The following is a 14,527-nucleotide window of genomic DNA, read 5'->3' as shown; positions in this document are numbered from 1 at the left end:
ACACACACACACACACACACACACACACACACACACACACACACACAAACATACGTATGCCACTGCAACAGAGAGCATTTTTATAGAAATTGGCAAATAAAATTAACTAAACTGGCATAAATCTAAATTTTTTTACATTTAATTCAAGGTCTGGTCCTAGAGCATAAACCCAAAGTGGAACAAACTTTCTATCTCACACACACACACACACACACACACACACACACACACACAAACATACGTATGCCACTGCAACAGAGAGCATTTTTATAGAAATTGGCAAATAAAATCAACTAAACTGGCACAAATCTGAAAAATGTCACATATGCAACATGGAACAAGCTTGTAATATATATTCTATAATATTCTGCTTGTTCTTTCACATGTTTATTAGCCATGTGATTTATAAAAAAAGTTGTTCTGTGTACCCTTCACTCCTGTTCATTACAGTTTATTGGTGCTGTTGTTTTGTATTATATTGGTTTATTTACTTTTAAAATTCATCTTGTTCTAAAATCTCTTGTTCTAAAAAAATAAATAGTTGTTGATAAATAATTTTCTGAAATAAATAGTGTGTGATTACAATCATGTCATAGTGGTGACTTGTAATGTTTTTTTCAAATGTATGTATAATAATTTGCAAAAGCAGATAATTCAAAATATATTAGAAAACAACAACAAATTGTTGACAAAACTACAGATTTTTTATGTATTTCAAAATGTTTAAATAAATATTCACAAAATATATATCAAAGTTGTGAGGAGAAGTTGAAGCATCAAGAAAAATGAAGTGAAAATGAATGAGTCTCTATAGCACTCTAGTGGATACATGTGGCCATTGCACTTTAATTCCTAACCCATAAGAAATAAAGTTTTTTGACTAACCTTTAGATGGCAGTATTCTATCCCTAACACATAGAGCAATGTCCAGAAACTATTTAGATTTAATTAAGATCATCATTTAAGTGATTTTTTCTTTAAAAAATCATTTTTCATGAGCCAATTTATGGCCTAGTTATGTAATTGTGCAGTAAATAGGTAAAAAACTTCAAAATTTCCACAAAAACACAGCATAAATGTATAGTTGAAAAGTAAATAAAAAAAATGATATATAGTTTTCCATATAAAAAATGTATATTTCCTTATGCAATCGCTTTTTAAAAGTTTGGGGTAAAAATGACCCCAAAGACTTTAAGTGTTGTCCTTTTTTAGGAGTGATTAAAGGCTAGAATCCAGCTCCCAGCTTCATCAAACTCTCTTTCAACTTTAAAAACAGTTCTCTATGAATGCAACATTGTCCAATAAAATTGCGAAAGCTCAGACATGTTTATCTTCTCCAGGTTCATTAAAAATAAATGTTTATCCAATCCAAGATCCCCAGTTTTTTGAAGAAATGCCTTTGCTGTCTGAGACCAAACCAAGTTCTTATGGTAGAGAAGTCCCTGTGCTGCTTGGATTCTGAAAGCACAGATTCTGCTCCTCCTTCTTCAACTGGAAGATATAGTGCTGCTGCGCGAATCCAGTGTTCTCCACTCCAGAATAAGTTCACAAAAGTCCTTTGTATCCTGCAGATCAGCTCATCAGGAGGCTCCAGTACCACAAGTCTATGCCACAGGATAGAGGCAGTCAGGTTGTTTACCACCAGAACTCTTCCTCTGTACGACAATTGTGGTAATAGACATTTCCATTTAGACAATCGAGCATTCACCTTTTCTAGCATTCCCTCCCAATTTTTTCCTTTAAATGTTGTATTTCCTAAAAAATCACCAAAAAATTTTAACCCTTCTCTTACCCAAATCAATCCACCCGGTAATTTTGGAGGTCCTGACCCTCCCCACTAACCAATAATAAGCCCTTCACTTTTCTCCCAGTTCAATTTTGCTGAAGATGCCCTCTCATATTTTCTAATAATTACCGTTAAAATGTCAATGTCATTTTGACTTGTGATAAAAACTGTGATATCATCCGCATAGGCAGATAATGACACCCTACTATTACGATTTACACCAGGAAGTAAAATTCCATTCAGATCTCTCCTTATCCTACACAACAATGGCTCAATAGCCAGACTATACAGTTGTCCAGAGAGTGGGCAACCCTGCCTAATCCCCCTTGAGACCGGTATCGGTGCACTTAATCCTCCACCTGCTTTAACCATCACAAAAACATTTGAATACAACAACTTAATATAAGATATAAAATTATCTCCAAATCCAAACTGTTTTAAAACCTTAAGAAGATACACATGGTCAACCCGATCGAATGCTTTCTCTTGGTCTAAACAAAGAATACCCAGGTTTAAATGATTAAATTGGTTAAAATCAATTACATCCCTTAATAATAAAAATAGATTGTCCATGATTGACCTTTTGGGAATGTAATACGTCTGATCATTTTGAACCAATAAATCTAAATGACACTTTAACCTATTCGCTAAGCACTTTGACAGTATTTTGTAGTCCAAACATAATAGAGAAACTGGTCTCCAATTCTTTAGAAGACCTAGATTTCCTTTTTTTGAAAGCAAAGACAGTACAGCTCTTCGGCAGCTTATAGGAAGGGTTCCACTTTTGATGCTTTGAATGAGAACTTCATACAAATCTTGTCCTAATATATTCCAAAAAGCTTGAAACTCAAAAACTCAACTGGCAGTCCATCAATTCCTGGAGAACGTCCTCTTGATAGCTGTTTCATTGCTTCTGTAATCTCCTGAAAAGTTATTTGACTGTCTAGTGATTTTCTCCCCTCTTCTTCCACCTGAGGTAAATCACTCAGCAAATCAGAAGCACTCTCAACGTCACAGTTCTCAGCGTCATACAAGTTTTTATAAAAGTTAGCTGCCAGCTTCTTTATTTCCACCGGGTCTGACGTTATAGTCCCATGAAGCCGTTGAAGATGATATATTTGTTTTTGTTGGGAGCTTTTCTTTTCAAGGTTAAAAAGAGCGTTTCTAACGCCGTTTTAACGGCGGCGGCCATGGTGAGTGTGTTTTCTGCCTGGGAAAACCCCATGCTGAGGCTGCACTCACTGAGACTTCATGTTGCTTTTGTGAGAGCATGAGTCTCGCCTCTCTGCGCTCGCGGATTGCTTTCTTTAATGAAAGCGATCCCGCCCCTCGCGCCCCCCCGTCTTTTTCCTCCCGCGAGCCGGCCAGGAAAAGACAGCGGGGAAGAGGGGCTCAGCGCCCGGATTTGGGTGAGCTCACGCCGGCTCAGCACCCGCGTACCTCACCCTCTCCAATGAGAGAGCCGTCCCCTGTCCTCTTCTCACGCCCCAGAGCAGCGTCCCTCGGCTGAAGCGAGCGACCTTGTCTCTTTTGTCGGATCGGAGGACGAGCCACTTGACGACTCCATGTCACTCGCGGCTTCTGAAACGGAGGACTGGGCCGATGATTCTGACCCCACCCACTTGCCGTTACTAGAGCCCATCGACGCCAGAGCTGGGATGGATGCCGAGCTTCTCCGCATCCTCTCAAAGGCCGTTGAGGAACTCCAACTGGAGTGGGCCCCCCCTGAAGAGCCGACACGCAGCAGGCTGGACGAGTGGTACCTGCCAGGACGCCGCCAGGCCCCCCGCCAGCACTCTGCCCCGTTCTTCCCTGAGGTTCATGATGAGCTGACAAAGTCGTGGCGCGCCCCCTACTCTGCCCGCCTACGCAATTCCTCTGCAGCTCTCAGCTCAGTAGATGGCTCTCAGGAGAAGGGCTATGAGCAATTGCCGCCCCTGGACGAGGCCGTAGCTGCTCACCTCTGTCCCCCCGCGGCTGTGGGGTGGAAAAACAAGAGAGCCCTTCCTACCACTCCCTGCAGGACGACCTCTGCCATGGCTGGCAGAGCCTACACTTCTGCGGGCCAAGCCGCTTCAGCACTACACACCATGGCCATATTACAAGTGTTCCAGGCAAAGCTTCTTCGTTCCATGGATGAGTCTAGTCCTAGTGAACCTGCTTTTCGCGACCTCCGCAGCGCCACAGATTTGGACTTGCGCGCCACGAAAGCCACGGCCCAGGCCATCGGACGATCCATGGCCAACCTGATTGTGCTGGAGCGCCAACTCTGGCTCAACCTAACAGAGATTAAGGAGAGCGACAAAGTGGCCTTTCACGATGCCCCAGTCTCTCCATCCGGTCTCTTCAGGCCAGCCGTAGAAGGGTTTACAGAGCGCTTCACTGCAGCACAGAAGTCGTCCCAAGCCATGCGACACTTCCTGCCCGAGCGCTCCACCTCTGCCCCGAGTCACCCCAGGACTGCGCCGACAGCACCAGAGCAAACCTGTCCCTTCTACCCCCCAGGAGGTGCCCCCTAAGGAGAAGCACCCAGCTCGCCCCACTAGGCGCGCTAAACCCACTAGGCGCGCTAAATTGTTGTGGCGAACACAATAAATATTTCACATTTTCAAAAAGAGAGCAGTTTTCCTCTTCCACACTCGTCAGTGTTCAGGCCCCTAATCAGCGGCCTGCCATCCGACACCATCCAGCCTCTTGTCACGCGGGCCGAGGCCTGGCAGGCCATCCCCGAAGTGTCCAAGAGGGTGTTGGGGATAATAAAACGCGGCTACTCACTGCAGTTCACCCGAAGACCCCCGCGTTTTCGCGGGGTGATTCCCACCTTGGTAGAGCCGGACGACGCTCAGGTCCTCCACACCGAAGTGATGATGCTGTTAAGGAAGGGAGCCATAGAGATAGTTCCTCCTTCAGAAAGCGGATCGGGGTTCTACAGCCGTTATTTCCTTGTCCCCAAGAAAGATGGCGGTCTCAGACCCATCTTAGACCTCAGACACCTGGACCTCTCCCTCATGAAACGGAAGTTCAGGATATTGACATTGAAGCAGATCCTCACGCAGATTTGCCCCGAGGACTGGTTCTTCTCGCTGGACCTGAAAGATGCTTACTTTCACATCCAGATAGCCCCCCATCACAGACGATTCTTGAGATTCGCGTTCGAGGATGTGGCTTACCAATATACAGTCCTTCCCTTTGGGCTGTCTCTAGCTCCCCGCACTTTCACGAAGTGCATGAACGAGGCGCTTTCCCCTCTGAGACAGATGGGAATCCTCATTCTGAACTCGACGACTGCCTCATTCTAGCCCAGTCACGAACTGAGCTAGACCACAACAGATCCATGCTCCTGAGCCACTTAGAGTGCCTAGGACTCAGGGTCAATTTCGCCAAGAGCTCACTGCTCCCCAGCCAACGTATTACGTTCCTGGGAGCAGTTTTCGACTCAGTCAATATGAGGGCGCTCATATCACCAGAGCGCGCTCTGGTACTTCAGCAGCTCACGGCCTCTGTCAGGAACAAAGCCTGTTTCCCTCTGAAGTTCTTTCAGAGGATGCTAGGGCTGATGGCTTCCGCCTCCCCAGTTTTACAGCTCTGCCTTCTACAAATGCGGCCCCTGGAATACTGGCTGAAACTCCGGGTCCCACCTCATGCTTGGCGGCACGGCCGCTTTTGCATCAGGGTCAACCAAGCCTGTCTAGTAGCCCTGGAGCCTTGGATGACCCCGGATTGGTTCAGTCGTGGAGTACCCTTACAGGCGGTTTCCAGAAGGACGGTGACCTCAACAGATGCGTCCAACCTGGGTTGGGGTGCTCTGTGCGAGGGCAGACCAGCCTTCGGCTCGTGGTCGCACGAGGAAAGCCATCTCCATATCAACTGCCTCGAGATGCTGGCAGTAGAACGAGCCCTTCAATCCTTTCAGGCGATCCTGGAAGGGCGCCACATCCTAGTCCAGTCGGACAGCATGACAGTGGTGTCCTACATAAATCACCAAGGCGGCCTTTCGTCCAGCCGCCTCTGCGCGCTGGCAAAGCGCCTCTTGGAATGGGCATTACCCAGGTTGCGATCGCTCAAGGCGACACACATACCTGGGCAAGACGAATCTGGGAGCAGATATGCTTTTGCAGAGCAATGTCCCCTCGGACGAGTGGATGCTCCATCCCCAGACGGTTCTCAAAATCTGAGAGATTTTCAGGAAGGCAGAGGTCGACCTCTTCGCCTCAGAAAGCAACTCTCATTCCCCAACTTATTTTTCAAAGGAAATAGATGCGCTGGCCCACGACTGGCCCAGCCTCCTTCTTTATGCTTTTCCCCCGATCGCTCTGATCCCTCAGGTCATCAGACGAGTCAGGGAAGACGGGCACAGAGTCCTCCTAGTGGCCCCACTCTGGAGGAGCCAAATTTGGTCCTTGGAGCTATTCAGGCTTTCCATGAAAGCCCCATGGCCGATCCCCCTGAGGCGGGATTTCCTCTCTCAGGCGAACAGGACAATCTGGCATCCAAAGCCAGAACTCTGGGCTCTGCATGTATGGTCCCTCGATAGGAGCCTCTGAGCCTCCCCGGGGACGTGCTACACACCATTGCTCACCATTGGAGAGAGAGAGCGAGAGAGATTTTTTTTGTTTTTTTTTTAGATTCAAAACCTCTTTATTTTTCAAAACATGAGTTCTCTACAACACAAATAAATCGATTTCTGAAATGAAAAAAAGAGCATGATTTAACTCAGAACAGTCCCAAAAAACAAGACATTTTCCACAACAGAACATAAAACATTTTTAAGACACCAAATTTTTATGAATTCCTCTACATTATTTGTGGTATTGTAGAAATCAAAATCATCTTTCAATCTAGCTTTCACCATTCTAACAAAAACAGTGTTTATGTCAAAGTCTAAGGACTCTTCAATCTTATTTCTTCTACTGAGGTAGATAGCCATTTTTGCTTGACCAAATACAAAGTTAAACAATTGACATTTCACTCTCCTTTTCTGACTGTAACTAAAACCAAGAATAAATAAATTCTTAGAAAATTTCTCTCCAAACATCATGAACATTTGTTGCAACAACTGAAAAAAAAAGGGCACAGTCTGCTACAATCCAGAAAGCAGTTTCCCTCTGCAAAACAAAAAGGGCACTGTTCACTTACATTAGGATCAATGATGGAAATAAAAGCATTGACAGCCACACTACCGTGTAGGATTCTCCACTGTAAATCCCCAACCCTTTTGGTCAATGGTAGTTTGTAAATCGCTCTCCATACTGGTCTGACCTCATTGTCAAGCCCCAAATGGGCTCTCCAAGGAGTTAATTTAATTTTTAATTTTGCCAGTTAATTTTGGCAGAGGACAATACATCAAACCCATTAATATTTTCTACAAGGGTGTAAATATCTTCTTGTTTTTTGACAATGACAACAACATCATCGGCATAAGCAGATAATTTAAAAGAGGTTTCACATCCAGGAAGGTTTACACCAACAAGAGATTTTCTTAATTTGTGCAGAAGAGGCTCTATGGCCAAGGAGTACAGCATGCCAGATAATGAACATCCCTGTCTGAGCCCCGTACGAACTTTAAAAGGAGCACTTAAACCACCGTTGATCTTTACAATGCTCTCAATGTCATTATACAAGACTCGAATAATGTTTATTAAGCCAGAGCTGAACCCAAACGCATCCAACGTTTGCCACAAATACTGGTGTTCGACTCTGTCAAAAGCCTTTTCTTGGTCAATTGAAATCAGGTAATTTTCGCAACCCAATGAATTGGAGAGGTCCAAAACGTCACGAATTAAAATAACATTGTCAGATATCAACCTATTGGGTATGCAATACGTCTGGTCAACATGGATAACATGCTGCATAACATTTTTCAGTCTCATTGCCAACACCTTCGACAAAAGTTTGTAATCAGTGCAAAGCAGAGCAACCGGCCTCCAGTTCTTTATCCCCTTTTTTGGGGAGAAGAGTAAGGATTGCTGTCCTGCAACTCAAAGGTAAATGTCCTTTTCTTAAACTGTCTCTGAGAACAAGCAACAAATCTTTGCCAATCACAGGCCAGAAAGCTTTATAAAAGTCCACAGGAAGGCCATCGATGCCCGGAGATTTACCGCTTTCTAGACTCTGCAATGCAGAATATAATTCATCAGCAGTGATCTGTGTATCCAACTCCATTTTGGCCTCTTCTGAAACCTTAGGTAAGCCCTCATAGAAAGACTGCGCCACCTCTGGTCTTTCTTGGAACTCGCTCTTAAAGAGCTTCTCATAAAAATCAACTACAGATTTACGGATGTCCACAGACTCCTGCAGCAATTGTCCAGTACTGGCAGACCGCAGAGAGTGCATTAGTCTCCTTTGTCCATTTTTTAGTTCAAGGCCAAAAAAAAAAATTAGAAGGTGCATCCATTTTGGCAATATTTTGATGACGTGAGCGAACCAGAGCACCTTGACCAGAGAAACCCAACAGGTTAGATAGAGCTGACCTTTTCCTTTTTAGAGCTTTAAAATGTTCTCCTTCTCTTGTTGAGTCTGCCAAATCTTGCAGCTTCACTATTTCACACTCCAAAGCTTTCATGGATCTAGTCATGTCCTTTGTGACATTGAGAGTATACTGTAGGCACAACAGTTTTATTTTGACCTTCCCTATGTCCCACCACTGTTGTAATGAAGTGTACTCAGATTTTTCTTTTGTGTAACCACTCCAGAAATACTTAAAAGCACCTTTAAAAGCATGATCAGAAAGCAAGGATACATTAAAATGCCAATAGATTGGATTAGATTCAACTTTATTGTCACTGCACATGTAAGGTACAAGGCAACGAAATGCAGTTAGCATCTAACCAGAAGTGCAATAAGCAGTAAGTACAGAATATACAAGGCCTACAATATGTACAATAACTATACAGATAAGTATTATGAACATAATTTACAGATTTTAAATACTATTAGCATGATATACAGATAGGAGTGCTATGAACATACTATACAGGTGAATTATGTAAAAGTGTATGTACACTATAGGCAGAACTATGACCATATGAACATAATTACACTATTGCAATGGACAGTAAAGTGCATAAAAAAATATTTCAGTGTGCCAATGGATTATTCAGTGTTCCTGGATGAACAGACATTAGTGCAAGTAATAACAAGTTACTGTTTTTTTTTTTTTTTTTTTGCTTGTTGTAAATAAATAAATAAATCAGTCAGATGTAGTGTTGAAGAGGGGGAGGAGTCTGTGTGTGTGGTGTGGGGGGTGTTGAGGGGAGTCAGAGGGCAGAGTTCAGCAAGGAGACCGCTGTAGGGAAAAAGCTGTTCCTGAGTCTTGTGGTCCTTGTCCGGAGGCTCCTGAAGCACCTCCCGGAGGGCAGGAGGTTAAACAGTCCATGGTCAGGGTGAGAAGAGTCCTTGAGAATGCTGCGAGCTCGTTGTAGACAGCGTTTCCTCTGGATGTCCTCAAGAGCAGGAAGTGGTGTCCCTGTGATGCATTGGGCAGTTTTCACCACCCTCTGCAGTGCCTTGCGGTCAGCCACTGAGCAATTCCCATACCAGACTGTGATGCAACTGGTCAGGATGCTCTCGATCGAACACCGGTAAAAGTTCACTAGGATGGCTGAAGACAGCTGGTTCTTCTTCAGTGTCCTGAGGAAGAAAAGGCGCTGGTGAGCCTTCTTGACCAGGCTGGAGGTGTTTGTGGCCCAGGACAGGTCCTCCGAGATGGTGGTTCCCAGGAACTTGAAGCTGGAGACACGTTCAACAACCATCCTGTTAATGTGGATGGGGTCATGCGTGCTTCCTTTCTTCTTCCTGAAGTCAACAATGAGCTCCTTAGTCTTATTAGTGTTAAGGAGCAGGTTATTGTCAGCGGACCATGTGGCCAGGTGCTGTACCTCCTCCCTGTAGGCAGTCTCATCATTTTCTGTGATGAGGCCAATCACCGTGGTGTCGTCTGCAAACTTAATGATGGAGTTGGATCCATGCACAGGCTTGCAGTCGTGGGTGTAAAGGGAGTAAAGGAATGGCCTCAGCCCACAGCCCTGTGGTACGCCAGTGTTAAGTGTGATGGTGGTGGAGTGGGTGTGGCCTGACCGAACATGCTGCGGCCTGTTGGTCAGAAAGTACATAATCCAGTTGCAGAGGGAGGTGTTAATGTCCAGGTCTCAAGTTTTGTGGTCAGCTTGGAGGGAATGACGGTGTTAAATGCTGAACTGAAGTCAACAAACAACATCCTAACGTACGTGTTTTTATGGTCCAGGTGTGTGAGTGAAGAGTGTAGCACTGTGCATACTGCATCTTCTGTGCTCCTATTCCTACGGTAGGCAAATTGGTGTGGGTCCAGTGTGGGTGGGAGGCAGTCTTTGAGGTGTGCTAGGACCAGTCGCTCGAAGCACTTCATAATGATGGGTGTGAGTGCTACGGGGCGATAGTCATTCAGGCACATTGGGGAGGAGTGTTTCGGTACTGGCACAATGGATGTGGATTTAAAGCATGTTGGCACAGTTGCTCGGGTGAGGGACAGGTTCAAAATGTCTGCGAAGACCCCTACAAGCTGCTCTGCACTTGCCCTAAGCACACGTCCAGGAATGCCATCCGGGCCAGCAGCCTTGCGTGCGTTGATCCGGCTCTATGCAGTGTGGACATCTGTGGAGGTGAGTTTAAGAGGTTGGTGGTCTGCTGAGTGTGTGATTTTGGTGGCCGTCTCCTTGCTGTCGCTGTTGAAGCGAGCTTAAAAGTAATTTAGCTCGTTAAGGAAGGAGACGTCCGTGACTGTTGGAGTGGAGTTGCTTGACTTGTAGTCACTGATGATCTGGATGCCCTGCCACATGCGTCGGGGGTCAGAGTTGGAAAAGTGTTCCTCTACCTTCAGCTTGTAGCAGTACTTGGCCATGCTGGTGAAATTCGGGGAGCACTGTCTATAATTTGCAGTGATTAAAATCACCCGCGACAATAAAAGCAGCCTCCGGGTGAGCAGTCTGTTGTTTACTAATGGCTGCATGAAGTTCGTTCAAAGCAAGCTTGGCATTAGCATCCGGTGGAATATAGACTGCGGTTATTATGGTGGAAGTGAACTCCTGTGGCAGATAAAAAGGTCTGCATTTAACCATGAGAAACTCAAGGTTAGCTGGGCAGTGTCTTCCAACAATGACAGTGTTTGTACACCAAGCTTTGTTGACATAAATGCACAATCCACCACCTCTTGTCTTGCCGGAGTCATCTGCCGTTCTATCTGCCCGGAACATGTAGCGTCCGGCTAGCTCAATAGCATTATTGAGTACGTCGCGGTGTAGCCATGTTTCTGTGAAAACCATGACATTGCAGTCCAAAAGTCTCTTACTGTGGGTGATGCGGAGTCGTAACTCATCCATTTTGTTCACCAGTGACCGCACATTAGCTAGGAAAATGCTGGGTAAAGAGAGCCGGAGCGGTGTTAGCTTTAGCTTAGCTCTTAGACCTCCGCGCTTCCCCCGCCTTTGTTTACGATCTCGACGCCGCCTGCGAGCACATCCGCCTGGCTGGGTAGAGTGCGTAGCCTCGGGTGTTCTAGCGATCTCAGGGATGAGTCGAAGATTGGTGATAAAACTGTTGGAAAAGTCCTCACCGATATCCAAAAGCTCCTGTCGGGTGTATGATGTTAAAGCAAAGCTGTTCAGTACGAACAGACCCGAGATGAGCAGGAATAATACTGCAAAATTGCAAAAACTGGAGAGACGCTGAGCCTCGCGATGTGTTCGCGCCGCCATCTTGGTCTTATACCAATATGCCAATAGGCACTTTTACATTTCACATCCTTAACAAAGATAGCAACTTGTACGAGGCTATGATCTGAAATACCAACTGGGTATATTGAACACCCTTTAAGTACATTACCTCTGATGTTTGACACAGTAAACTCTATCAAGCCTAGCCAAAGACAAAAAATTATCTTTAACATGCGACCAAGTATACTGCCGCTGAGTGGTGTGAAAAAACCTCCGAACATCACATAAATCATTCATCTCAATTACTTTTACAATACAATTCTTACTGGCTCCATGTAGTTCTGGGTGGTTTCTGTCTAGAGCTGCGTTTTCAGTGCAGTTAAAATCACCACCCAGGAACATGTATCCATCAGCACTACAGTTGCTTAATACATCATTTAGAGTGTTTAAAAAGACCACTCTTTCTGGGCCTAAAGTAGGAGCATAAACATTTATGAAAGTCATTTTTACACTTTCAAATAGAGCTTGTATTTTTAACAAGCGACCTGGAATGATTTCCTCAGTAACACAAGAGATGGGTAAAACATCTCTAGAAAACAAGATACCCACTCCACCACTATTGCTACACTTATGACTGAGAAAAACTTCCCCATCCCAATCTTAAAAAATTACATTCAGTTTTTTTTACTTTACTTTAAACAAACTGATGAGGGAAACTCTCTTCACATTCTCTGGCACCATTAACGTTTAAAGAACCCAACTTTATGTCACACATAGTAAATGTTAAGTTGCATTTAAACAGAACCGAGGTTAACACACAAAAAAAAGAAAAACAAAAGGCACTTAACCATCATTTGCTAATTGTGCTCTTGCTTTTATCATACATTTTTTTAAACGAAAAATTTCCTGGTCTGTAAAGGTCAGTTGGCCGGAGGTTTCTTTATTTTTCATGAAAAACTTGCCTGAGTCAATGAACAACTTTAAATCTGGGAAAAACTCATCAACTTTAACTGATCTCAAACCTTTGGTTCTTTGTAAAAAGGACTGAATTTTAGTGAAAGGGTAAGCACTCTCCACATTCATCTGTGTGTCTCCACTAACATCACTTTCAGACTCTTGCGTGTTCATCAACACATCATCTGACTGAGAAGAGATGCTCATAGGATTCGTTTTTGACACTTTTGTAACTTGTTCAGTGTTTGATTTATTTTCTGGATTTTTTCTCTTGGTTGACAGTCTTGAAATTTCAGCATCCAACAAAGCATCTTCCTCATTAAACAACAATGACTCAGCTACTCTAGTCACGGTTTGACTAACATTTTGATCCTCTTTTAAAACATCTTGTGCGTTTTGATCACTCACTACACTTTCTGTCTGCTCATTCTCCTGATCACTATCATCTCAGTTTTATTCCTTCACCATTCTCTGCGGTTCGCCGGGTAAAGAAGCTTCGCTTTCGGCCCGAACGGATGGCAGATCCGCTACAGCCCGCACCTCACCTGCTCTCTCTGGGCAAGAGCGAATCACATGACCAACAATTCCGCACCCAGAGCATTTCATCGTCTCTGATGTTACATGCACGGTGTAATCAAAGTCATCAACCTTAAGCTTAAACATTAAGTTTAACTCTTCTTTTTGAGAATCATGTGCACATGTCTCCTAAAAGACACAACGTGTTTAAGATGAGGAGATTTACAGCTGATAGGGATCATCTTTATCGGAGTCACTAGTTTTCTGTGTCTCCCTAGTTCTTTTTCCAAAAGCTCATTTTTCATAAACGGGGGTACATTCGAAATGATGACTTTTTTTGGCAGGGTTCACTAGAGACAAAACTGGTGTGTATGTATCTTGAATCACAACTCCACTTTCAAGTAACTGATTTACTTTGTCCACACTGTCTAAAAAAATAACAACAGCACTATTCATCCTAGAAGCCGATTTAATACGGTCATATCCGACAATCTCACCCACCGCTAGACTGCAATCTTCCACCGAACACCCGTTAGGCGGAGAAAGTTTGATAGCGTGTCGGCGCGTGAGCTTGTGCAAACTACTGTGTTCACCTGCTGCAGCCATGCTGACCAGCCGCCTCCACCAAAACAAACACAAACGATCTCCAATAAACACTGTCCCTCTAAAAAACGTCTCAAAGCATCAACAGAGAAACAAAAGTTTTGAGAAAAAAAGAGAGAGAGAGCGGGAGCAATAGCATACATCAAATACTGTAAATGGAAACTCAACCATACTTGCTTGACGTGAAAACAAACCTCATTGGTTTTAGTGTAAATTCAAACAGGCTTGCATGTTACAAGCTTTCACTTACAATATTTGACGAGCTCTTTGCCTGTGACAAATCTTGACAACGAAGAGACGGATATCACTCGGGTTTCATTAAAAAAATGTAAATTGTGTTTCAAAGATAAAAGATAGTCTTCTGGGTTAGCTTTTCATAAGCTTGCACTGATGAAACTTCAGAAAGAGTACAGTGAAGGTGTTTGCGGTTTACCTCAAATCCTTGCAGTCTTCCCAGGTTCATCATGTCATTGCACAGCTTGGGCACCTGGGACATCAGGTCTACTGCTCTCTGTCAGAGAAACCCAACAAAAACCTGGATGAAGTAGAAGCAGCTTCAACAAACTTTACAAAAATCTAAAATACATTGCCCTCGCATTATGACTGACCTTTATAATTAGGCAAGTGAGCACACTAGCTTCATTTTTACCTCTATATCCTGACAATTCAATCCTGCCTTCGCGCTGTACTTCAAGAAGTCCTTAAGCAATAAAGAAATATTGAAGCAATTATATACATTAATAAACCATTATATTGATGTTATTGATCACAGCATCAACGACTCCTTTTCTACTGTACCTTTAATAAAAGCTGGTATTTAGTGATTCTCTGGATGGGTTTGATGAGAAAATCACTGATGCTCAGTCTTGAGTTGATGTCTTGCTGGATCCCCTGTGAGCCCAAACAGACACATAAATATAAACTTGCAATGAGTAATTATTATAATTTGTATTTGTATTTTTAGAGTGCAGCAGGAATGAGT

General features: G+C 44.0%; 1 protein-coding gene across 2 annotated transcripts in view; it reads right to left on the bottom strand.

The window, feature by feature from the left end:
• Positions 1–14,527, bottom strand: part of kalrna (kalirin RhoGEF kinase a) — a 278,413-nt gene that overhangs the window by 19,311 nt on the left and 244,575 nt on the right. For both annotated transcript variants that reach the window (XM_059561398.1, XM_059561397.1), the window contains 3 exons: positions 14,344–14,436; positions 14,195–14,245; positions 13,979–14,056 (listed from right to left, as the gene is read on the bottom strand). In XM_059561398.1, coding sequence (XP_059417381.1) covers positions 13,979–14,056; positions 14,195–14,245; positions 14,344–14,436 — 222 coding nt within the window. The remainder of the gene's footprint in view (positions 1–13,978; positions 14,057–14,194; positions 14,246–14,343; positions 14,437–14,527) is intronic.

Source organism: Carassius carassius, chromosome 11 (assembly GCF_963082965.1).
Source record: "Carassius carassius chromosome 11, fCarCar2.1, whole genome shotgun sequence".
Lineage (NCBI taxonomy): Eukaryota > Metazoa > Chordata > Actinopteri > Cypriniformes > Cyprinidae > Carassius > Carassius carassius.
Note: the sequence above shows the minus strand (reverse complement) of the source record. Positions and strands in the feature narration are given on the sequence as shown.